Source organism: Microtus pennsylvanicus, chromosome 2, assembly GCF_037038515.1.
Source record: "Microtus pennsylvanicus isolate mMicPen1 chromosome 2, mMicPen1.hap1, whole genome shotgun sequence".
Taxonomy (NCBI): Eukaryota; Metazoa; Chordata; class Mammalia; order Rodentia; family Cricetidae; genus Microtus; species Microtus pennsylvanicus.
In genome coordinates, this window is record NC_134580.1 from 97,505,230 (window position 1) to 97,529,971 (window position 24,742).

Genomic DNA, 24,742 nt, shown 5'->3' on the forward strand with positions numbered 1-24,742 from the left:
TTATGGGGAAGAGAGTGGTCAACTACTCACTGGGAGTTCCCCTTCTCGGGATAGGAGAATAAACCTGAAATTCAGGGAATGGGGCCGCGTACCAACAAAAGGTGAAGAGTTCAAAAGGAAATGCCAACACAAAACGAAGGAGAGGCTCAAACAAAAGGGAACGAACTCCTGTGGATGAAAACGGGAAAGCCAGGATACCAGGAACCACCTGTTCCTCAACTACGCCAGAAGGGAGGGCTGTCTGGAGCTGCACCTCCGCAGCACGCATCCCTGAGGCTGATTTTCACGAACGCAACCTACCCAGCTTCGGGGTTCTCTTTCTAGTGGGTAACTGGAAATGATGTCCTGAGGGCAGGCCACAGGCAGCGAAATCGTTTGCATCGGTTTCCCCAACTTTTCTCTTCCAACCCCTTCCCAAACGCCTCCAGCAAAGGGCAGGGAATGCAAGCTCTAACCGGAAAGGGAGGCCGGAGGCTGCCGCACCCTCGCCACCTCGCAGTGGCGTCGCGGCCCAGTTTGGGCTTTCGGGATGCACCTCTGATCTTCTGGGACCCTACGAGTGGCTGGACTCCGTGGAGCCAGTGTAGAGCCGCCTCCAGGGCATGTGGGCCTCACCCACGCCATCGGGCGTCCGGACACCATCGGTGCAGCGGCTGGGTCTGGGGTGGTGGAGTCGCCAGGCGGGTCCAGCCGGAAGTTCTGCTGGGCAGGGCGGTGGGGGAGCGCAACCGATGTAGGCGGGGCCGGCGGCACAAGGGTTAATGTCCGTCCCGCCCCGGCCACTCTGACTCAGTTTCACCAGAAACTAGAGGGGGAGGAGGCTGCAGATCTTCCGCACACCCTGAGCGGGACGGAAGCCGGGCGGGATCTTCGGCGGCCCCACCCCGTTCACCTGCGCAGGTAGCCCGGGCGGACTGTAGGCGGAGGCCCAGCAGGCTCGGAGCATGTTTGGTGGCCGTCCGTGCTGTGTCTGGGTACGCGAGCTCCCGAGCAGTACCCATCTGGACGTCGGCGATCGGGTCCACGGATTGTGCGTGGGCGGATCGGCCAGCGTGCGCCTTCTCGCTCCCAGTGCTCCGCGCCCCTACCCGAGCTGATCAGGTGTGTCTCCTCTGTCTCCTCCCCTTCAGGTCACAAGCACCCTCGGAACCCGGAGGCCCGCACTGTGAAGGTGACCCCCGCCCTGGGGAGGAGGGCGACGGCCCCTAGGAGCACGATGGCGGGCCGCCACCTGACCCTGGCGCAGGCCAGCATCTCTACGGTCGGCGTGTGGCTCCTTTGCTCGCTTGGGCTCCAGGGCACTGAAAGTGCGCTGCCGTCCGCGCCCCCTGAACTTCCCGGGGGACCCGCCTGCTTGACCCGCTTTACCAGCGGGGTGCCGGCTTTCGTGCTCGACACCGAAGCTTCGGTCAGCAACGGGGCCACCTTCCTGGGCTCCCCGACGGTGCGCCGGGGCTGGGACTGCGTGCGTGCCTGCTGCGCCACCCAGACCTGCAATCTGGCGCTGGTGGAGCTGCAGCCAGACGGCGGCGAGGACGCCATCTCTGCCTGCTTCCTCATGAACTGCCTGTACGAGCAGAACTTCGTGTGCAAGTTCGCCCCGAAGGAGGGCTTCATCAACTACCTTACGCAGGAGCTTTACCACTCCTACCGCGAGCTGCGGACCCGGGGCTTTGGAGGTGAGGAAGGTTGCCGGCCTGAAGGGATGGGCAGGTAATGGAGTCTTGGCTAAGAGAGCAATAAACAGGAGTGAAGGAAGAGAGGCCTTCAGCAACTACCTTTGAATAGCCGGTATTTAGTAAACAAAGGGGAGGGTGAGTGGAGCGGGGCCGCGTCTCCGAGCCCAGGTTCTGGCTCCTGAACTCAGGATGTTGATTATAGATGGGCTGAAGGCCTGGCCCGGGCTGAGCCGACGGGAGAAATGAGATGACTCTCTAGGTTTCCCTGCTTCTGTCCCTGATAGGCTTAGTCAAGGAATGCTGATGAGGCCCAATGACTAGGAAGGCACCCTGGGCAAGCATTGCCCTAAGCACTTTGCGGCCTTGACAACTGAGCCTGACCAGAGAGTCTCCTCCAGTGGCTGGACAAGGGACAGTTTAGTGTCTCTGCCCTGTCGCAGGTGGACCAATGACGCGGCCAGGCCCCAGACAGTACAGAACAAACTCAGGCAAGGTTGTCCTGAGGGAGAGAGACAGTGTTGTGGGTACAGTGCCCTTGAAGCTCCCCGTGAGGGGTGAGAAGGATTGCTGGATGAGTCAACCTGCCGGTATGTGTATCTGGTAGGTGAGGGATGTCAGCTGCCCTGGCAGGTGTGTGTGCCTGTCCACGTGAGCCAAGCAGGGCTGGCCTTGCTTAGGATGGGTAGCCTGGCTGTCTGTTCGCCTTGTTTACTTCCAAGGATGAAGGCTAAGTGGGGAACAAGGATCCTCTTCTTTTGTCTTAGGATGCACTGAACAGTCTGCTGTGTACAGGGCTGTAGCAGCCTGCTTCACCCTTCTCTCCTCCTCTTCTTAGTGCCAAGTGGGGGTTTTGGACAGGAGGGGGGTCACAAGGCATTACTTCTGCTACTCTACACATTTTCCTCATTGTGCAAATTCTCATCTCTATGTCCAGTCTCTGGAAGAGGTGCTCTTAGTATCTGCTTTTTAGAGTACGAAACTGAGCCTCCTGTGTTCTTTACCCATAGCTGGCGTAGTGGTGCACACCTTTAATCCCAGCACTCTGGAGACAGAAGCAGGTGGATCCCTTACTCTGAAGCCAGTCTGGTCTGCAGAGTGAGTTTTAGGACAACCAAGGCTACACAGAGAAACCCTGTCTTGAGAAACAAAGAAAGGAAGGAAGGAAAGAAAAAAGTCATTTGCTCAAGTTAACATCCCTAAATAGTAAGCCTAGGCCTCAGCTCAGGCGTCTACTCCAGAAGTCCTGTTGTGCTTTGCATGGGACTTTGTAGTAGGACCTAGCCCTCAGGTCTTTCCACCCTGCAGCTAAGAACCCAAGTGAGAACTACAGGGGACAGGGCCAGTACAGCAGGACCCTTCCCCCTCTGGCCTTTTTTCTGAGCTAGTCCTATTGCAGACTCAGGGTCTGCTCTTCTCTCTAACCTTCCAGCAGCCCTTCTTGGTCTCTTGGGACAACTGAGGTGGGGTTCTGGAAAGCAGGGGATGCTATCCATGGGCTAGGCTGGCCCGTGGAGTCTCGCTAGGTCAGGGCTGAAGCCTGTTCTACAAGGAAGTGCATTAGTGTGGGTGGTGATGGCTCCTATTGGTTGTGGTGCCTTTTCTGTTCTGACAGAGGCTTGCAGGAACCCTGGATCCTAGGATCTTTCGGAAACCCCCAGTAATAGGATAGGATAGGATGGGGCTTCCCTAAGACATGTAAGGAACTGGGTTAGGCCATTCTAGGTCATCTCGGTGCTACAGTACTCTGGGACGCAGGGGAAGCAAGTGTGTTGGTGGCTCCACTGTCTGCCAAGTCTACCTGGTAAAGAGAGAGAGAGAGAGAGAGAGAGAGAGAGAGAGAGAGAGAGAGAGGATGTGTCAGGACACCTGGGTCACTGATACCTGTGTGGGTTGAAGGAATCCTTCCGAGGTTCCGAGGAGGGATGGCTTTGATCTTTTTTTCTCAGGCTATGGCCAAGCCAGGCCAGATTCCATCCAGTTCAGTAACTTGTCTACCCTTTGTACATGCACTGACACCCCCGCCCCACACCCCCCTTCACTCAGGAGGCGGAGTCTGCATTTCCTGAATCCATCCTGAGAGGCCTGGTTTTATGGCCACTCCAGCCCTTTGCTCTCTGGAGGAAGAAGGGAGTGGCAGGCAGGGGAGAGCGTTTGCCCCTTGGTCTTGGGGCTCGGAGAGAGCTGATAGGCAGGGGTGGAGGGGGCAGCTCCTCATTCAGCCTAGGGTCTGATGCATCACTAAGTGGGGCTAGGGGAGTGGATGGGTGTATTTTGTCTGTCTGTTCCCCGTTACTACAGCTGCTAGTTCTTCTCAGTGAGAACAGTTCCTCCTGGCCTGGGTTTATCCCTCAGGGTCTGGTGATGACAACCAAGCCCTTAGCCAGGGTTGTTTCCAGGTAACCACTTTCTGTTTCTCTTTGGCCTTGTTGCTCCCCTAGCTTTTTGTGTCCCTCATGTCCCCCACTTTCTAATTGCCCTATTTTCCTTTACCCTAAATCCATCCTTGAGCCTCATGCATGTTAAGCAAGGCTTCCACCACCAAGCTTCAACCTTGGCCCTTTTTGTAAAACTTTGAGATGAGTCTCATCAGGCCAGCATTGAACTGGCTCTGTAGCCCAGGCATTTCTTGAACTTACATCCTTCTGCCCCTGTCTTCCCAGTAGCTGCAACTACAGACCCGTGACACTAGGCCCAGCCAACGCTGCCTTCTTTTCCTTACATCCCTGGAACCCAGTTCCCATTTTCTCAGATTGTAGGTCTCGGTACTGTTTGGCATGGGTCCCTGTAAAACCTTGTCTCTCCCATTCATTACCCTGTCATGAAGTTTTCTCATCTCTGTGACTCAGCCCTCTACAGCTGTCCTTATCACTTTGCTCTTTGAACACTTTTATACTCTACGTAACCCTCTGAAGTGCCACCCTTGACACACTTCTATTTAACTTATACGTGTGTGCAAAAGCTTGCCAGATCACGTTGACAGTCGTGAAGAGTTGGAAACAACTTTGGTGTATGTCAGCATATCTTTTAACTGGATACTGTGATGCTGTTTTAATAATCATAAAACCAGGTCTCGAACTCACAGAGATCCGCCTGCCTCTGCCTCCCAAGGACTGAACTGAAGGCATGCGCCACCACCGCCCAACTGTAATAATAAAACCAGGCTGGCAAGATGGCCCAGTGGGTAAAGGTGCTTGCCACCAAGCCTGGCAACTTGAGTTTGATTGCCAGGGCCCACTCAGTAGAGGGAGGGAATTGACCCCCATAGGTTGTCCTCCGACCTCCACACACGTGCCTTGGCATGGCCACGCCCACACACATACGTGTTCTAAACAAACAGACAAATAAGTGTAAGATAATAATAAGCCCTGAGGCAGTGTGGTTTAGGAAGGAAGTGAATTTAAATACTTTCCCTCAGTCTGACAGGCTGTGACTTTCACGCATGAGAGCCAGCCTGGGCTACACAGTAACTTTCAGGCCAGCCAGGTTACATTTCGAGACCCTGTCTAAATCAAAGAAAAAAAAAATACTATCTTTTGATAGACTCTCTTTCCCCCACCCCTTCTCCACGCTAATGGAAACATATGCCTTTAAGGAACCCTGGGTTTTGTTTTGGGGCTTTTTGTGTTTGTTTTTTGATATTTATTTCTGTTTGTTGGGGTGATGTCTACTCGTGGGGGTCAGAGGGTAATGTCCAGGATTCTGTTCTTGCCACTGTGTCGGTCCTGGAATCAAACCTAGGTCAGGCTTGGTGGCAGATACCTTCCTCTGCTTGAGCCATCTTAATGGTTCAGAAGTGGCATTTTAGATAGAATGTGAGCAACGGAGGAAGATGGACCTGGGTTCAAACCCCACGTCTAACATTTAAAGCTGAGTCATGGGGCTAGAGTTCAGTTCCCGACACCCATGTTGGATGAAAACTGAGCCGTGTCCCTCGGTGCCAACTTTCTCATCCAATCGGAGCGACAGTACAGGCATAGCCGGGTGCTTACGAGGGTGAGTAGCCTAAATGTTAAATATTTTAGGCTTTCTGTGCCATACTCACATAGTGGGTGAGTGACCGCTCTAACGTGGCAGTGGGAAAGCACCCATTGGCAACATAGAACACAGGGGCAAGGCGGTGTTCCACCTACAGAACAGATCTCAGCCCCCTCTGCCGGGGAGCATGCCCAGCCTTTGCGACCACTCAGCTATACTCCTGCCCCACAGACGCTAGTCTGTGTAATTTCCACATCTCACAAAAGATGGTTTTCTTCTTCCTCCCCCTGTTTGTTCATTTAAACCTAGGACAGAGGGGTGGCCTGAATTCCCTGCTCACCCATGCTAACCCCTGACAGAGCCTGCTGTGGTGTCCGGCACACACTTACCGCATCCCCCAGATTAGCAGCTTTGTTAGGTAGTGTATCTCCAAGTCCGTCTCTAGCCCTTGCCTCTCTGGAACATCACTCATCTCCCACTGCCTGTTCATTCTGGGCACACGCATGTGCGTGTGTGTAACTTGCCTCAAATCCAGTTTTTCTGTGAATGAACCACAAGTTCTTTCTTTAATCCAGTTTCTTTTCTGCTTAGACTGGGTCTTCCTTCCCCTTTTCCAGAGCCTTTCCTGAGAAGGCGGAAGTGTCTGCCCACAGGTGTTTCTCTAATTGTTCTTTACTTTCCTTGGCTGCCCCTGTGGCTTAGACCCCTGTTGTTACATCTTTTCTGAACCTCTTGCCCTGGTCCCTTGCCAGCTCCATCGAAACTCTTCCAAACAGATAAAAGCTGATGCCCAGAGTAAGATTACCCTAGCCCCTCCCACAGGACTCTTGGACCTCTTCCTTGCATACAGAAGTCAAGGGCTAGGGTAGCCGGGCTTCCATAGCTCCACGCCACTGCTTACAGCCACTGTCTGCTTTCTTCCCATGCCAGTATTTGTTTATGTTTGAATGTCCTGGTGTCGCCAAGCACCTGGCATCCAGCAAACTCTGAGGTTAGTCTCAGGCTGGCCACTTCCTTACTGTCCACAGAAGTAGACTTGGGATGTCCTGATTTCTTCTCAGTTTATTCCTGTCTTTACTTCATAGTGTATGTGTGTGTATGTGTGCATGTGTGTGTGCATGCGTGCACATGCACAAGTGTACGTGCATGCGGAGGCAGAGATGGACATCAGGTACCTTTCTCAATTAGTCTACTTTCTTGTGTTGTTTGCTTTGCTTTTTGAGACGACAGGGTCTCACTTTGTAGTCCAGGCTGGCCTGTATAAACTGTCAGAGATTCACCTGTCTCTGCCTCAGGAGTGCTGGGATTTAGGGCAATCCCAGTGCCTGCCCAGCTCCATCTCATCTTTTGAGACAGGGTCTTTTTAGGGACTGCAGTGCACTGATTCTGCCGTGGCCATCGACTCCAGCGATCCCGTTGTCTCTGCCTCTAGTGCTGGGATTACACTGGTGGAAAAGCCACTGGGCCTCGCTTTTCCCATGGGTGTTATGGATTCGAACTTAGAACCTCCTGCTCGCATGGCAGACGCTTTACTAACTGAGCCATCTGTCCAGCACAGTTTGTGTTTTCTGTCCTAACTCCAAACACCCCAAATAAAGGCCTCACTGTGCTCTGAGCAATTTCCTAAATTGGGGATTTGTGACTTTCTCATGTGGATTCTTTCACAAACATCCCCAGTTCTTCCCCATGATCAAGTTTAAAAAACAAAACAGAGGCTAAAAAACCTGTCTTCCCTTGTGTTGCAAGCTTCCCTTTGTCTGGTGGCCGGCCCTCTGCTGCCTGCTCCTCCTTCACAATACTTCATGATTGCTTATTTAAGACGTGTGATTGGCTTTTTTTTTTTTAATTTTGCATAGCCAGGTGTGGTGATGGCACACACCCTTAATCCCAGCACACAGGAAATAGAGTCAGTCTTTTTCTGTGAACTCAAGGCTGGGCTACGTAGTGAGTTCTAGGCTTGTCAGGGATACGCGGTGAGACAAACAAAAATCCGTGTGTCTCCAAGGCCAGTGGTTCGGTTTTTTGGGTTTTGGTGTGTGCCTAGCTTGTGTGTGAAGTGTGTAGTGGATGTGTGTGTGGACGCTGGGGACAACCTCAGGTGTCATTCCTCCGGGACCATCCATCTTTTATTCTTTGTCTGAGAACGGATCTCTTGCTGGTCTGGAACTCACTGAGTAGGCTGGGCTGGCCGGACAGTGAGCCCCAAAGAGCCTTCTGTCTCTGTCTCCCTAGCACTGAGATTGTAAGTCCATGCCATTTCACCTGGCTTTCTGGGGACTGAATTCAAGTCCACGTGCCTGAAAAGAGACATTTTAGTAATAGAGTATGCTCCCCAGTTCTTTTTATTGTTGTTTTTTTGTTTTGTTTTGCTTTTTTTGTTGTGGTTGTTTTTTGGTTTTTTTTATTTGTTTGTTTGTTTTTCAAGACAGGGTTTCTCTGTATAGCTTTGGAGACTGCCCTGGAACTCTGTAGACCAGGCTGGTCTCAAACTCACAGAGATCTGCCTCCTCTTCCTCCCAAGTGCTGGGATTAAAGGCGTGCGCCACCATCTCCCAGCCTCTGTTGTTTTTGTTTGTTTGTTTGTTTGTTTTTGGCAGCGCCCTAACTCTAATCTTGTCGGGTGAAACCCAGGGCCTTTCTCACGCTAGTCAAGAGCTCAGCACTTTTCCACTTCTGTTTCTTACAATGACAGTCATCCTGGATAATCTCCCAGAAATCCTTTACATCATTACCTATGCCAAGACCCTTTCTAAATAAGGCCATATTCATGGCTTCTGGAGGTTTCTGTAGGTGCAAGGACCCATTTTTGACAGGAATCCAGCTCTGTGCTTATCTCTCTGATATGACCCCTGACACTCAGGTGAAGGAAACTACCAGCCCAAGCTATCAGGTCTAGGAAGGGTGTGGCCCCTGGAAGTCCCTTATAGCTGATGGCAGAAACTCCCTATCCCATGATCCCTCGCCCTGGAGCACCCAGGCAGTCTGTTTCCCCTCGCACTCTGCTGATGTCTCTGTCCACACTGGCTCCCCATACTGAGGAGTGGCGAGGAGTGAGCTTTTTTCCTGTGCTTGTCATGTGTGAGTGAGTGTATGTCGGTGTGCCCATGGCGCCCATGGAGGGCATCAGAAAACCTGCAACTGGAGTTCTTGGTGGTTTTAACCACCATTCTGGTTATCCCCACTTCCCAAGCACCCGTTTGTTTATTTGTTTGTTTGTTTGTTTTTCAAAACGTGATCTTATGCATCCTAGGCTGGGTTCAGACTTGCTGTGTATTCTAGACAACCTTCTCGTCCTCCTGCCTCCACCTCCTGAGTGCTGGGATTACAGGCATGCACCACCACTCCTGGTTGGATTAGCACTAGGAAATCTAACCCAGGTGTTTGTCAGTGCTAGGCAAGCATAGGTAGCAGTCTACCAATGGGAGCTGTATTTGCAGCCCTAGAGGAATGGTTGGTGACTTCGTCATCACACCTTTTCATATTTGGCTTTTAAAGAAACTGTTACTTTTTAAAGCAGTCAACAGAGTTACCTGCTTATTGTAGAAACTAAGAACAGACTGATCCCCCCACCACCCAATACATACACACACGGGCTTTTTTCCTGAATGAGAGCAGACGGTATATAGTACTCAATTATTTTCTTCAGTCAATGTACTACTCATACTGTGACTCCATGGAGAGCGAGGTACTGGCTTTGTTGCACACTCTCCTCCCTGTGCCCTGTGCAGGCTACCGAGTCCTAGGTTAGCCAATACCGCTATTTGCCAAGAAAGCCTTAGTCTGCCCACTGACAGTTGATTTTCTTCCTTTTCTCTCAGGGTCCCAGATCCCTCGAACCTGGGTGGGCATAGACTTGAAGGTACAGCTGCAGAAACCCCTGGTGCTGAGAGATCCAGACACAACAAACTGGCGCCTGCTACAGGGTGACAGCGATGTCAGAGTAGAGGTGAGACACTGGGCTGAATCCCTGGCCCTCCCCACAGCCTCCTGGGACGCCTTCCTGGGCGGTAGGCCAACTGCTGGCTCATTTTGTGTTGGCTAGAGAAAAGATCAGGGTGCATTTGACACCAAGTCTGTGCTCTTGGGGGGCAGGTATATGGCTGGGAGGACCTGGGCTTGTCCAAGCTTGATGACCAGTCTTGTGTATAGAGAAACAGTCCGGATGAAGTGGAGCTGTGGGGGCTAAAGGAAGGAACCTACCTCTTCCAACTGACACAAACTGGCTCAGACCAGCCAGAGGACACCGCCAACCTCACCATCACCGTGCTAACCGCCAAGCAGACAGAAGGTGACTGGGAGGGGGCACGAGGTTCCTGGAGAGCCCCTCGGCCCCAATAACCCTTCAGCCCTGATTCATGAGCTCTCCTGCATCTAGATTACTGCCTCGCCTCCTACAAGGTGGGCCGCTGCCGGGGCTCCTTCCCGCGCTGGTACTATGACCCCACAGAGCAAATCTGCAAGAGTTTCACATATGGAGGTTGCCTGGGCAACAAGAACAATTACCTTCGGGAAGAAGAGTGCATGCTAGCCTGCAAGGATGTGCAAGGTGGGTGTGTCGCTGAGAGGCAGCTTTGGAGCTCAGGTGATGCTGCCCAGGGTGGGAAAGTGGGCTGGGGGTGTCCCCATCATCGTTAGTGTCTGACTGCGCCTCCTGTTATTTCTGTTTTCTCCCCCAGGAATCTCCCCCAAAAGGCACCATCCAGGTGGGTTTTACTTCCTTTTCTTTCTCTGTTTCCTCCCTGTGTCTTGGTCCTCAGCCCATACGACGACCATACCCCTAACTCCCACTACCCCAGTCACATACAAACACCTGACCCTCCCAGCCCAGCTGCTCCCCTTCAGGATCTGCCCAGTTTACGTATAGGAGGAGCTGGGCTTGATGAAGAATGGGCTTGTGACAGAGAGGGCCAGGTAGATGAGGGCCCCTTGGCACCTGCTCTGTGCCTGAGCATCATCTCACCCCCATCCAGTGTGCTCTGGCAGCTGCCACCCCTCCCAATTCCGCTGCAGCAATGGTTGCTGCATCGATGGTTTCCTGGAGTGTGACGACACCCCTGATTGTCCTGATGGCTCTGACGAGGCCACCTGTGAAAAATGTGAGCAGGGGAGCAGCAGGGGTGGGGCGCCGGAATGGTGATCCTAACAGCTCTCCCTTGTGCTGAGGGATGCCCAACCTCTGACCTTTCATCCCCCCCCCCCCCCCCCCCCCCGCAGACACCCGTGGCTTTGATGAGCTTCAGAGAATCGACTTCCGCAGTGACAGAGGTGAGCGCCTCCTGTTCCTCTGTGTCCCAGGGGTCTGCTGTGTGTGTCAGCTGCAGGCACACGGAGCCTCCCCAGCTCTCCCGTTGAGTCTCGCGTGGCTGTGGCTCGCTTTCCCGATACCGCTAGGCAATCCCTCTCTGATTACTTCCATTGCCGTAGCCTCGCTGAACACATCGCTAAGTCGTATGTGTTCGGGAAATTTCATAGCGCTGTCGTACGTGGGAAGCCACCATTGACAACGTGAAAACAATATTCAAAATGAGGGCCCTGGGGACTGAGGTTGGAGTCGGTAGCAGAGCCCCCACCTAGCTTCGCAAGGAACTGTTTGTGTCCCACCACCACTGGGGGAAGGGCGGAAACGAAGAAACCCCGTCTTGGCTTATGGGGGGGGGGGATCGGAAGTTCAAGGTCAACGTCTGCTAAATTCACGCAAAACTATTTTTGTTGCTACTTTATAACTGCAATCCTGTTACTTGTTACATCACTGAATCGTAATGTAAATATCTGTGTTTTCTGATGGTCTTAGTCGACCCCTGTGGAAGAGTAGCTCACCACTGCCCCCAACAGGCGTCGGGACCCGCAGGTTGAGAATCACAGATTAAGCTAGCTGTTCTTTCTTGCTTAATCCCTTTGGTGGTCGGAATCAGAGACCTTGACACAGAAGAGTTACACTGAAAAAGAAAATTTGGCGGAGGTGGGGGGGCTCGCATGGAGAGACAGTGCAGTGATTAGGAGCACTGGTTCATGCAGAAGACCTTGTTCCATTCCCGGCACCCTGATGGTGGCTCACAGCTGTCCATAACTCCAGTTCCGGGGCATCCAGCATCTTCTGGCATCCAGAGCACTGCATGCGTGAGGTGCACAGCCATTCATGCACACAAAACACCCACACGCATGGAATAAAAAGCAAAACAAAGCCATGGGGCCAACAGGATGGTTCACTGGGATAAAGGCACTTGCTACTAAACTTGATGACCTGAGTTTGACCCCTGGGACTCAGCGTATTGGAAGGGGAAAGCCAACCCCAGGAGTTGTCCTCTGATGTCCCCATGCACATGTGTGCCACGGCGCATGCACAAAAATAAATAAATAATGTGCCTGAGTATGCCTTTAAAATGTGGGTCCAAGTAGTAGTTCCCTTGGTGCCTAGGATTGTTGTCCAGAGTCATCTTCCTTGCTTGTGATGGTACTACAGATGGGCCTTTGGTGAAGCCACACTGCCTTCAGCCTGGGGGAGGGGAGGGCGAGTCGTCATCACGTGGGCCCTGCAAGGTGGCGGCATGGGTAGCTCCTTGGACTCACTTGTCCCTTTGCGTGCTCCTTTCCTGCAGGGTTCTGTGCAGAACTGCCAGACACTGGGCCCTGCCAAGAGAACATCCCTCGCTGGTATTACAACCCATTCAGCGAACACTGTGCCCGCTTCACCTATGGTGGTTGCTATGGCAACAAGAACAGCTTTGAGGAGGAGCAGCAGTGTCTTGAGTCCTGTCGTGGCATCTCCAGTGAGCGGAGTGGCAGTGGCAGGGTGAAGGGGACGATTTAGCTGGGCTGGGTGGATCGCTTCTCTACTAAGTGACTTCAGTGGCAGTGGGAGAGGGTGACGCAGGGCTGTGGCACTCCAACAGCTGAGTCTGAGGACTGGGCGCTGACCCGCTTCTCCATGTCCCTTTGCAGAGAAGGATGTGTTTGGTCTGCGGAGGGAAAGCTCCGTTCCCAGCGTAGGTAAGTAAGCCTTGCTGTCTTGTGTCACCAGCCTGGGATACTTGGGTGTGCCAGTTCAGGAACTGCCACACGCACCTGCTCTTGAATGTCTAAGCGTGTTGAGAGGGATCCTGAGGTTACCCAGAGTGCCCCGTTGAGTAGTGAGGTCTGGCATAGGTAAAGGAAGGAGAAACAGCAAATTGCCTGCTAATTGTCTTCCGTCAGAGCCGCTCTGGGCTTCTGGAAACAGCTTTCCTGAAGGTCTGCGTTGGGTGTTCTGCTTCTACACGTGACATCCAGGATCTTTGTCCGTCCGATAAACTGAGGGTGGGGGGTCAGAACCAGACAGACCTTTGGCGCGCCTCATTCTGCCCGTTCTCTCCCAGGTTCTGTGGAGGTGGCCATTGCTGTTCTCCTGGTCATCTCCATCATAGTGGTCGTAGCCATCCTGGGATATTTCTTCTTCAAGAGTAAGAGAAAGGGCTTCCGCAGTCACCGCCGCCGCCACCACCCGCCTCCCACACCAGCCAGCTCCACTGTTTCCACCACAGAGGACACAGAGCACCTGGTCTATAATCACACAACCCGGCCCCTCTGAGCCTGGGAGTCTTGCCAGTCTCACCAGGTCCTGCCTGCCAAGACAGAGGCTAGAACCTGGGAAAACTTGGGGACCAGACATTTCCTGCCTGCTTCCTGGGCTCACTAGCTCTGTCTCAGAAGCCAGGTCTCTGGGCGTCTCAGAGGATGCTCAGCTACACTCACTCGGGCCAGTTCTGGAGAAGGCCCAAGAGACTGGGAGGAGCAGAGCAGCCTTGAGCCAGGAGTACTGTACATAGAAGGACCTGTTTGCCCTGGAGCCAGAGGAAGTTGGTGTTTTTTGTGTCCTGTTCAGAGATGCCCGTCCCCATCCAATGATGCCAGGACCTGGAGTGGCATCAGAAGCTGGAGGCTGCAAATCTGCCTTCCACGGCTGGCCTTGCGCTCGTCACAGTCCAGCACTGAAGGATGATGTCCCTGTGTAGTTCGTGCTTTGGGGGGGACCAGGGTCATAGTTCAGTGGTAGAACGTGTACCCTGAGTTCTCTCCACGGCACCACAAAATGACATTAAATTAAAAAATAAAGGGTTGTGTTTTTGTTGAGTTCCTCCCTCCCATTGCCCACATCCCCACCCCTTAGTTGCTTCCAGTGCAGAGATATAAAGCCCATGAGCTGTCTCCTCAGCCTGGCTTTGTGGGGTTGCTGGGGGGTGGGGGATTGAACTGTCCTGTCCAACCAGTTCAGCCTTTGGCCACCCTGTTCCGCAGGTTTTCCCACCTCTCCAGAAACTACTCTGGCCCCTCAGGGTGGAGCAGTGTCACCTTTGACCACCAGCGTGGAGGACCGTGGGAGAAGGGTGGTGCCCCTCACTCAGGTGTCCTTACTCAGGTGGGGTGAGGCTCAACTGGTTGGGGCCTTGAACCCCGGCCATCACTTCATGTTACCAGACACATACCATCAGTTACCTCCCTGCTCACCTGAGAGCCCTTGGCTCCTTCACAGGAATGCAGTCCCTCCCCCAGGCTCCAAGCTCCTGCCTAGTACCCACTAGATGAGGTACACCACTCCAGCTCACCCCCATCCAGGGCACAAACAGTATCTGGCTTCGTCCAACAGATTGCAGTGAGCTGTATGCCAGGCCCTGCCAGTCCTACACAGCTGATATTGTCAGGGTCGGCCCCGCTGCAATGCTACGCGCCGGCTCTGTACACAGCCCTCTGGTGAGTGCTAAGGGCGTTCACAAGCCAGGGGGTTGACAGCAATGCCTTGAGTTACCCAGAGGCTGGTGTGTTAGGACTGGACCGGAACCCTGGCAGGACGCCCGAAGTTCTTATGTTCCTGGAGAGGTTGGGGACTAGTTAGAAAGCTCAGCCTACACAGACATAGATGCGAGGGGCGTCCCGCAGTTCCCATGTTCCTGGAGAGGTTGGGGACTAGAGTAAGCAAGCTCAGCCTACACAGACATAGATGCGAGGGTCTCCCCAGCTGATATAGCGCCACCAGGAGAGCCCACCCTTTGGCGTCTCTCATTGTACCCGCTGTGCCGTCCTGGACTACCTCCCCGTTTTCATCGCTCAGCTAAACACAGAACCTTCGAGCAGTGGCCCAGGTGGCTGGCACTCCCTGCTCCACACCCTGGGTTTGCCAACAGGACCCCAAGCACACGGCATCCCTTTGTTTATCTGTCTGTCTCCTCGCTAGGTGGTGAGCTCCCAGGGTCACAGGTGGCGTCTGAGTCATCACTGTCTCCAGCATGTCATGTTCCCTCTGTGACCTCAGCTAATGGTAGTCACTCAGGGAAGGTTGAGTACATGCCAGGGGTGGGGTTCACTCCTTGTTTCGTTGGCACAGAGTTTCCCCACCTAACCCCCTATTCTGCCAGCCTTTGAGGTTCAAGATAGACATGTTCCCTCTTTGATTCTTTGTAAAGCAATTACAGGGCTGATAATTAATGACCCAAAGGTTACCCCAATTGCTAGGAGACTGATCAACACAGTGAGTGCCTAGCAAGTGTTGGTCTGTCACGGTGTGGGTGGTGAGGATGGTAGGCAAAACACCTTCACTATTACACAGGCTGCCGCAGCTAGGTGTAATCTCACAGGGGCCGCTAGGGGGCGTGCTTACCATTTGCTCCTCAAACCTGCTCCTTATCTCGGGAACTCTGCTCTCGGTTTCATCCTCCCCTGAATAGTGCTTTGTCATGTCTTCCTGACTCTGCGCTTGGCACGGGCAGTTGCCCGTAAGCAGTTAGTTGTCCGTGCCTCAGGTGCTGCTCTCCCTCCAAAAAGCACCTTTCACCCATGCAGCGTTTAGTTCAAAAATCTTCCATAAACTATCCAGCTAAGCTCACTGCAGCCCTCACTCAAGCTCCAGGTAGCTCTGTTGTACATGCAGGTGAACCATGCCTGTCCTATGTTTGCTCTAATATGTTTGGAAATCCTCAGGGCAGTGCCCCATGCTAGGTTCAGTTCTGTATACTAAGTATCCAGTTGTGAAGGCTCAAAAGACAGAGATTGACTGAGACAGCTCCGGTGTGGCGTGTGGCATGCTTGCCCAGCATGCGGAGCCCTTGATTTGATTCCCAGCCTGGGGAAAAAAGGAGAAGACGGTGAGATGGTTCGGCGGGCAAAAGTGACATTCCCACCAGACTGTGACTGTATTTGATCCCGAGACCCCAAAGTGGGAGAAGAGCCAGGCATGGTGGCATACCTTCCAGACAGGTGGTCTACGTGTGTGTTCCAGTCTAACCAGGGTGACATACATTTAATTAAAAAAAAAAGTGGAGGAAGAGAATCATCTCCTGCAGGCAATCCTCTGATCGCCACAGACTCCCTGACACTCTCATGCCCACGCGCACACCACACACACAGTAATAAGGCAGCTCTCATGCCCACGCTCATATCACACATACAATAATTAATAAGAAGATAATGCTGAGATTTATTTTTTAATTAAGAGTAAGTGTATATGTCCAAAGATTGGAGGCATTTCAGGACAGCCAGAACTACACAGAATATCCCCCTCAAAAGAGAAAAAAGAAAAGAAAGAAAGAAAAATAAAAATATTTTTAAATAAATAAATAAAGATGAGCCTGGACAAAATAACAAAAGTCTGTCTCCAAAAAGGGAAATTCAGTCAAGGAGGTTTTATGGAATAGGCATTAAGTAGAAGAGAAAAGATCCTAAAGAGATGTTTGGGTTTAGCTTGGTTTGGTTTTAATTCTCGTTGTGCTTGTGCACAAACGTGTGTCTGTAGAGGGCCAGAGAACAGCCGTGGGTTTCACTCTTCAGGCGCTGTGCACTCATTTGAAACTGGCTCTCTCTCTGGTCAGGAGCTCACCAATGAGGTGATGCTGGCAGGTCAGTGAGCCCTAGGATTCCACTTGTCTCCCCAGTGCTAGGCATATAAGCTATGCACCTCTATGCCGGTTGTTCTTACACGGGTCCTGGGGGGCAAGTTCAGTTCCTCCAGCCTGTATGGCAAGCACTTTATAGACTGAGCTATTTCTCTGGCCCTGTTTTGGCTTTTCTTAAGGCAGCGTTCTCATTCTGAAGCACCATCTGCGGCAGGATGTGGTGGCGCACACCTTTGAATTCAGTGCTAGGGAGGCAGAGACAGGTTGATCTCTGTGAGTTTGAGACCAGCCTGCTTTACAGAGTGAGTTCCAGGACAGCCTGGGCTATGTAACAGAGAAAGCCTGACCATTAAAAAAAAGAATAAATAAAATAAAATTTAAAAAGGAAGGAAGAAGAAACAGTTTGGGCTACAGAGGGAGTTCAAGTCTGCCTGAATAGCTAGGTGAGACCCCCATCTCAAAGCAAAAGGTAAAAAGGGTCTGAGAACAGATGTAGGCCAGTGGGAAGCACTTGCCTAGCGGGTTAAAGACCCTAGAGTCAGTCCCCAGCTCCCCCATAAATAAATAATAATATTAAATAATGCGCTGTTTTGTTTTTGTTAGCTATCACAAATCAGAGTCCCCCAGAAACAGGGAACCTCGTTTGAGGTTGTCTCCTATCTCCATCAGCATGGTCCCTAGACATGTCTGTGGGGGCATTTTCTTGTTTAATGATTGATGGGGGAGGAAGGCTTAACCCACTGTGGGCAGAGCCATCCCAGGGCAGGTGCCTGGGGCATGTAGGGAAAGTAGCGGAGCGAGCCAGCCAGTGACTTCCTCCATGGTTCCTGCCTCTGTTCCTGCTTGCATTCCTGCCCTCAGTGACAGACTGTGACCGGGTGTGTAAGTTGGTCCTGTGTTAGATCACAGCAACAGAGAGCAAAATAGGACAAATGGCAACTGTCATGTGTTACAACACAGATGAACTTTGAGATTAGGTTAAGTGGGGGAAAAAACAGAATTTTTTTATAGGCATATTGTGTGACTCCAATCGTATGTGGCATCTTAGAATATTTGAAATCACAGAGCTGCAGAGCACAGGTGTGGTTGTCAGGAAGGTGGGGAGAGATTTGATGGGTATACTGTTTCAGTTTTGTGAGGTGGAAAGAATTCTAGGAATGGACAATGTAGCTGCAGAACTGTATGATTCCACTTAATACCCCTGAACTAGACCCCTAGGGAAAATTAAAGCCAGGTAGGAAGGTGTATCCCTAAATCCCAGCATTCAGGAGGTAAAAGCAGAAAGACTGTGAATTTGAGGGCATCCTGGGCTGCACATAAAGACCCTGCCTCAAAAAAACAAAGTTTTATGCCCTTTGAATTTTATCATAATAAAAATAATTGGAAAGGTGAGCAGGTGCATTTGAATGTGTGTGTGTGTGTATGTATGTATGTGTGTGTGTGCATGTGTGTGTTTGTGTATGTGTGTGTGTGTTGGTCTGGGGAGTTCCAACCATAACAAAATCACAGGAGTTTGTGGACGGGGACCCCACTACTAAGCACTTGAGGATTGAGCAGGGAAAGGAGCAGGCCAGACTTTAAGGAGTGGATAGAGGCCACGTCTCAGGAGGACACACAAGGAGAGGGAAGAGGCAAAACCAAGTCAGTCGGTCAAGATAGCCTATGTGAAGGGCAATGCTGTGAAGGCTAGCTGAAGTAGCATGTTGGCAGCCTGCTAGTGCTGTCCCCAAGCAGTTAAGTTTGTTAAATACTTGTCAATGTTACAGACTCAGGAAATTTCATTAAACACTTAAACACATTCGTTCTAGCTTCTTGGGGGGATCTAGTAACCGGAGCCTAAGCTTTCAGCTTTAACCTTCATAATTTCCTCTTCTCACCCACCCTGCCTCCTCCACACTGAGGACTGAGCTCCAGAAGTCGCTGGTCCTAGAAGTCTGAAGTCCGGTATTGCTGTCTGGTGTGGCAGTGCCTGCTACGCCAGCACATCAGCACCCGAGAGGTGGAGGCAGAGGAACCAGGAGTTCAAGGTCAGCTTCAGCTACACTTCAAGTTTGAGGTCAACCTGGGTTACGTGAGATCCTATCTGAAAACAAAACAAAACAACTAAATAAATCAATTAAAATTTAAAACCTTGTCATCCCCCCCCCCCCAAGCCAGTCATACCACTAAAACAAACAGCCCTGAATGAGGACTGGTTTTGCCTTGTTGCACAAGACCACTCCTGTCCCCAACCAAGCACTTCCCTGAGGAGGGGCTGTCAGTAACCACAAGGAAGTCTTGACCCCAGAAGGAGTGACTCGAGCCAGGGGGTAGGGGTGGAAGGCAGTGAGGGGGGTGTCTAATCCTCCACAAGTTCTGAGAGCTGCAGCCTCCCAACCTGCAGCAGCCCTGGGGGGTTGTATCGGTGGAGGCCACCGAGAGAAAGACCAGGAAAGAAAGTAGCTCCTTGTTTTAAAAGACAAACAGAAAACCTGAAAACCAGGTACTCGAATGTCCACAAAGTACCTCTCCCCGATGCGATGATAGAAAGTGTCTGTTCCACTTGCTTCTCTGACACTCTCATTTTACTGGTTTTCTTCCTTTTCTTTCATGTGTGTGTGTGCTGTGCCTGCATATATGTCTTTGCGCCATGTGCATGCCCGCTGATCTCTAAGGCCAGACGAGTGCATTGAATTCCCTGGGACTGGAGTTACAGGCAGATGTGAGCTACCAAGTGGGTGCAGGAATCAAATCCAGGTCCTCTAGAAGAGAATCCAGTGCTTTTACCTATTGAGCCATCTCTTCAGTCTCTGTCGTTTGAGACAGGGTCTGAGCCTTGGGTGTGTGTAGGTAGGTAGCCCAGGATGGCCTGGAGCTAACTGCATAGATCAGGCCATCCTCAAATGGAGACACCTGCGTGCCTCTGACTTCTGTGAGTTCTGGGATTAAAGGCATTTACCACCACACCCAGCTGTAAATTCCCCGGGTGTTAAATTTCTGCACTCAAGTAATCTTCCTGCCTCAGCAGCCTTCTGAGTTACTGGTCCTGTAACATAGGTACACACCGCTATACCTGGATTCAGCTGGCATTTTCAAAATCATCTACAGCCGGGCGATGGTGGTGCACGCCTTTAATCCCAGCACTCGGGAGGCAGAGGCAGGCGGATCTCTGTGAATTCGAGACCAGCCTGGTCTACAGAGCTAGTTCCGGGACAGGCTCCAAAGCCACAGAGAAACCCTGTTTCGAAAAGCCAAAAAAAAAAAAAAAAAAAAAAAAAAAACAAAATCATCTACAATAAATAGATATTACTTTTGTGTCATGGGAGGAGTGAGATAGGGTCTCACGTAGCTCAGGCTGGCCTAAATCTTACCGCGTAGCTGAGTCTGGCCTTGAACTCCAGATCCTCCTGCCCCTGTCTTCCAAGAGCTTGATTATAGGAATACACCACTACACCTGGCTAAAATCAATTACTTTTGTAATAAGCAAAAGTTTTCAGATAAATAAGAAACAAATCAGGATAGAGAGAATGTAGAGATTGAAGAGAACCTGGAGCTGGGTCTAACATCAGGGACCTGTTATCCATTCCTCGGGAGGCTGAGGCAGTGGAGTAGCAAACTCAAGGCCAGCCTGAGCTACAGAAGGAAAGGCTGAATTGCTGGAGGCCTCAGGAAGGGAACCACTCCAAGACTTGATTCTGGGCTGTGCAGAATAAGCCCCGAGTCTTCAGATGGTTGGCCGTGTGGCAGTGCCACCAACAGAAATGGATGAGTGGGGTTGTGGTTTCAGCAAAGCCAGACTGAACTCTCGGGCAGACCGTCAGCAAATGGAGATGTGTTTCTTTGATTTTACCATCAGCTACTTCCTTCCACCCAGCCTTCCAGGGGAATGATTCGAGGAAGCTCAACAGGGTTTGTAAATTATGAGGTAGCTTGGGTATGGAGTAAAAACAAGACAAAATGAACAAACAAAAAACCAGAAGGTACATAAAACAGGGTTAGGAGAGGGGCAAAACCACCAGAGTTTTTGTGTCTGTGGGCCACACAGAGAAGCTGAGTAACTCTGCTATGGTACCACCGAGGCCCACTCTGGACTTGGCAGAGGCAGTGGAAGCCTTTAGGGGGTGGTCAGGGTGAAACCCAGGAGTAGGAGAGGCAACTGAGAAAAATCAGATAGCTGGGTAGAAGGGAGGAGAAGGACAAGGTGGTCAGAGGGCACCAGGAAGCATGATTGGCAGGAGCCATAACCAAAGACTAAGGAATCAGAGACTTCAAACCCTACCAGCTGGGGGCAAGGAGGTCACTGTCTGTCACAGATGGTTGGAAGAGGGACGGGGAGGAGTCGTGGCTGGAGGCTGTCTTTGGGGACCAAGAGGGTGAGAGAAGTCCTTGCCATGGCTGCAGGAGGCGAAGGAAAGGCCTGGGATGGATGTCAGGATGAGCAAGCATCAGGTTGAGGGCAGCAGGGTAGAGGTGCAGTCAGAGCCTGCAGGCAGAAGGAAGAGGCGAGGAGGCGGCCTGGTTAGTCCAGACTCACTTGGGTTGTGTTCCCTGAGACCTCTCTCTGACCCATGTGACTTCTTCCACACGGACCCCTTCGCAAATAATTTATGATTTTGGGGTTGGTCACATCAACCATGTGGTCTGCGTGTGACCCCAACAGTGAAAGAAATACAGGAGAAAAGAAGGTAAGTTTAGATGACAAAAATATTCCTGCCCACATTAGGGACATTAGCAAACAATTACAGGTCCCAGGATCCTCTCCTGTCTCAGTCCAGAACCACGAGGCTGTCATCACTGAGGAGCTAAAGCCCAGAGAAGGACAATGGCAGGCTGAGGATCACACAGCCAGTGTTTGGGAAACAGGCTGGAAAGTCAGTGTTCCAACCGAAGCCCCAAAGTCGGCTCTGTGGCGGTTTCATCTTTAGACAACGGGGTTCAGCTTTGGTTTCTGTCCTTTCTCTGGAAGTGAGACAAAGAAATCAAGAGCCAAGAAGCTGTCAGGGCTGGTCCCAGGCCCCAGGAGGCTGGGAACCAAAACTCCACACCCATGTAAACACAGAGCCGCTCTGATACCTCTTACCTGGCACTGACTAGCTTCCTCCAAATCAGTTCTCGGCTATTATCTTGCTTATCCCCACTGGTCCCCTGGGAGCCAGGGAGGGGCAGAGAGTGTTAGCCCCACTTCATAACTGCTAGAAACTCAGACAACAGCGAAGGCAGTAATTTGCCCAAAGTCACCCAGCAAGTAAGGATGGGGCTGGAACTAGAGATCAGATCTCCTTGGCTGTGTGTGTGTGTGTGTGTGTGTGCGCGCGCTCGTGTGTGCATGTGCGCGCCCGTGTGTGTGTGTGTGTGTGTGTGTGTGTGCATATGCGTGTGTGTGTGTTATTGGTGAGGGTAAGGATCAGCAAAGAATGTAGCCTGTTGATGGAAAAGGGGTGGGTGGCTTGTGCACTTGGTTTCCAGAATGAGGGACCTCCTGTTGTACAAGGACAACAGAGTCACCACTGCTGGAGGGACAGCTGCTACTGGGAACACCATGTTAGCTGATTCAGGCTGAAGAAGAAGGCAGGCAGGAAGAGTGGAGTCTAATCACAGGGAGCACAGCCTGAAGGAGAAAGCAATAACGGGCAGGTGTCCCTGTGTGGGGTCCAGCTACCTGCTTTCCAGTTCCAACAGGCCCCCGGGAATTCCTAAGCCCACACAGGACCCACCTTCCTGATGCCCCTCAGTGCTGGGGTCCTGATGGAGGACAGGAATCTAGACGCCTGGGGAGATAGGCATACTGTTGCAGGTGAGGAAGGGTCAGAGAGGCATGGAGATGGTGATGACGGAGTCCATCTTCGGGGGGGGGGTGACAGGTAGGCTATTGTGCACTCAGACTGTTATCTAGGGCCCTGTAGTCTGAAAATAAGTCCCACGGTCACCTTAGTTGTTGGCCCATCCTTCAGCCTCAGTTTGAAAAGTCAGCCCTAGAAGTATTCCAGCAGCAGAGCCGAGAGCTCAGTGATACCATCTGCGTCCTCACCCTCTCCCCAGCTCTGTCTCCCTTCCCTCTACTCCCCAGTTCAGGACTCCCAGACTCTTAGCTGGAACCCTGGCCTGTTCAGCTTTGCTCTCAAGAAACCCATTTCTGCCGGGCGGTGGTGGCGCACACCTTTAATCCCAGCACTCGAGAGGCAGAGGCAGGCAGATCTCTGTGAGTTCGAGGCCAGCCTGGTCTACAAGAGCTAGTTCCAGGACAGGCACCAAAAGTCACAGAGAGCCAGGCAATGGTGGAGCACACCTTTAATCCCAGCACTCGGGAGGCAGAGGCAGGCGGATCTCTGTGAGTTCGAGACCAGCCTGGTCTACAAGAGCTAGTTCCAGGACAGGCTCCAAAGCCACAGAGAAACCCTGTCTCGAAGAAACCAAAAAACCAAAAAGAAAAAAAGTCACAGAGAAACTCTGCCTCAAAAAACCAAAAAGAAGAAGAAGAAGAAGAAGAAGAAGAAGAAGAAGAAGAAGAAGAAGAAGAAGAAGAAGAAGAAGAAACCCATTTCTTTTTTTTCCTATCTCCCCGCGCCCCCCCTCCACTTCTTTTTGAGACAGGGTCTCTCTATGCAGGTTGTCCTGGAACTAGTTATAAAGACCAAATTGGCCTCAGACTCATAGAGATTCTTCGATCTCTTCCTCCCAGGTGCTGGGATTAAAGTTGTGTTTCACTCTGCCCAGTTTGAGACCCATTTCCTAGAGCAGACCCTTCAATCCCCCATGCAGAACTCCAAGAAGAGGTTTGGATTCAAGTTCAGGAGACCCAGAGCAGGCACCTGACAGACATAAGGTTGCCTAAGTATTGCTGCATACGGGGACAGAAAGCAACAGTGCTTAGACTCAGGAAGTCACTCCCCAAGGTTCACACTGACTCATGAGGCCCCTCTACTGTAGCCTGCTCACCTCGCCAGGGATCTGGCCCAAGCCCAAGGAGGGCACTGCTGGCGCAGCCCTGCTAAGAGCTGGGTTTCCTGGCAGCCAGGCACAGTGGGCAGGTCTGACCTGTGCAATACGATCTGTGGTTACAGCCTGGGGCCAGGGCTGGTTGCAAAAGGGGCTGGTGCTCCTGACGCGGTCTGCTCTCGGTCTCACGGTCTCACTCCTAAGCTGGTTCCCAGGAGAATGGAGAGAGCAGGGAGGGTGCGTCACCTCTGCTCTGGGCACCATTCTGCTCTTAGGCAGTAGTAAGGGCATAGCTCCTTTGGGTGGACATGGACTCTCATGCGCACCAGTCCAGGCTGAGCAAGCACACCCAGCACAAAGAGGCTCACGGAAGTCAACACAGATAGAACTGGGCTCCGGCACAGAGACGCAGGCCCCCGAAAAGCAGACAGCACAGATGCTTAGACACGAGCACAGAGAGCCTCGTGCTCAGATGCAGTTCTACACAGCACACACTCCTGAGAACATACATGACGTAAACACAGACATGTACACTTTAGGCAAAGATGGCCACCAGGGTTGGAGAGATGGCTCGGCTGATTTTCAGAGGGTCCCAGCACCAAGCACACGGCAGCTCAGACATGTCACTAACTCCAGTTCTAGGGGATCTGACATATCCTTCAGGTCTTGGAGGGCACCAGGCACATCAGATAGGCATGCAGATGAAATATTCATACTTAAAAAATAATCTAAATAATTGAAAAAGATGGCCATCCACATTTACACAGATATTCGTGTATGGAATTACTCAGACTTTCGCATTGAAAAAAGAATGTCCAAATACGCAGCAAAAGCGGCCACACGGAGTAAGGCGCACGTGTGAAACTGGATACCCACCTGTTGCCCTTCAGTATTTACTGAATACTGATGACCCATACTCAGCCTCCAACAGAGATACCCTCCCTCCCCCACACATATAAACTCAGGCTTCCACAGGATTCACTTCAGATGTACTGGGACCCAGTCACCAAGCCAAAGATGGAGGACATGTTTTTCTTACATCAATAACCCTCTCAACCTAAAAAGGAGAACACAAAACAAACAAAGAAAAATCCCAGCACAGCTTACACTAGGAGAGGACGACAACCTGAATGTCCCTACTGAAGTCAGGGTCGTGTGGAGGTCAGAAGACTACTAGCTGGCTCCCGTTGGAGCTCTCCTACCATGCGGGTCCTAGAGACTGAAAAAGAACCTGTCCTAAGAATAGAAACGTGAGCCGGGCGGTGGTGGCGCACACCTTTAATCCCAGCACTTGGGAGGCAGAGGCAGGCGGAT

The 24,742-nt window shown here is 51.8% G+C and overlaps 1 protein-coding gene across 2 annotated transcripts; it reads left to right on the forward strand.

Moving 5' to 3' along the window:
* Positions 1-764: 764 nt before the first annotated feature.
* On the forward strand, positions 765-13,761 carry Spint1 (serine peptidase inhibitor, Kunitz type 1). Of its 2 annotated transcripts, none has more exons than XM_075961807.1 (11): positions 765-974; positions 1,131-1,679; positions 9,473-9,600; positions 9,804-9,942; positions 10,030-10,200; positions 10,331-10,357; positions 10,625-10,750; positions 10,869-10,919; positions 12,251-12,421; positions 12,594-12,641; positions 13,007-13,761. In XM_075961807.1, the coding sequence occupies exons 2-11, from the start codon at positions 1,217-1,219 to the stop codon at positions 13,216-13,218; spliced, it is 1,536 nt and encodes a 511-aa protein (XP_075817922.1). In that variant the 5' UTR covers positions 765-974; positions 1,131-1,216; the 3' UTR covers positions 13,219-13,761. The 2 variants fall into 2 exon arrangements, with proteins under 2 accessions (XP_075817922.1, XP_075817923.1); XM_075961808.1 differs by having other exon boundaries at positions 786-900.
* Positions 13,762-24,742: the final 10,981 nt, after the last annotated feature.

What these genes read in the sequence shown, in the direction of transcription:
- Spint1 (XM_075961807.1), top strand. Translation starts at nt 1,217, where the DNA reads ATGGCGGGCCGCCACCTGACCCTGGCGCAGGCCAGCATCTCTACGGTC. An exon ending in CGAGGCCACCTGTGAAAAAT is followed by an intron (nt 10,751 to 10,868) that starts GTGAGCAGGGGA and finishes CCCCCCCCGCAG; the next exon opens with ACACCCGTGGCTTTGATGAG. An exon ending in CGACTTCCGCAGTGACAGAG is followed by an intron (nt 10,920 to 12,250) that starts GTGAGCGCCTCC and finishes CCTTTCCTGCAG; the next exon opens with GGTTCTGTGCAGAACTGCCA.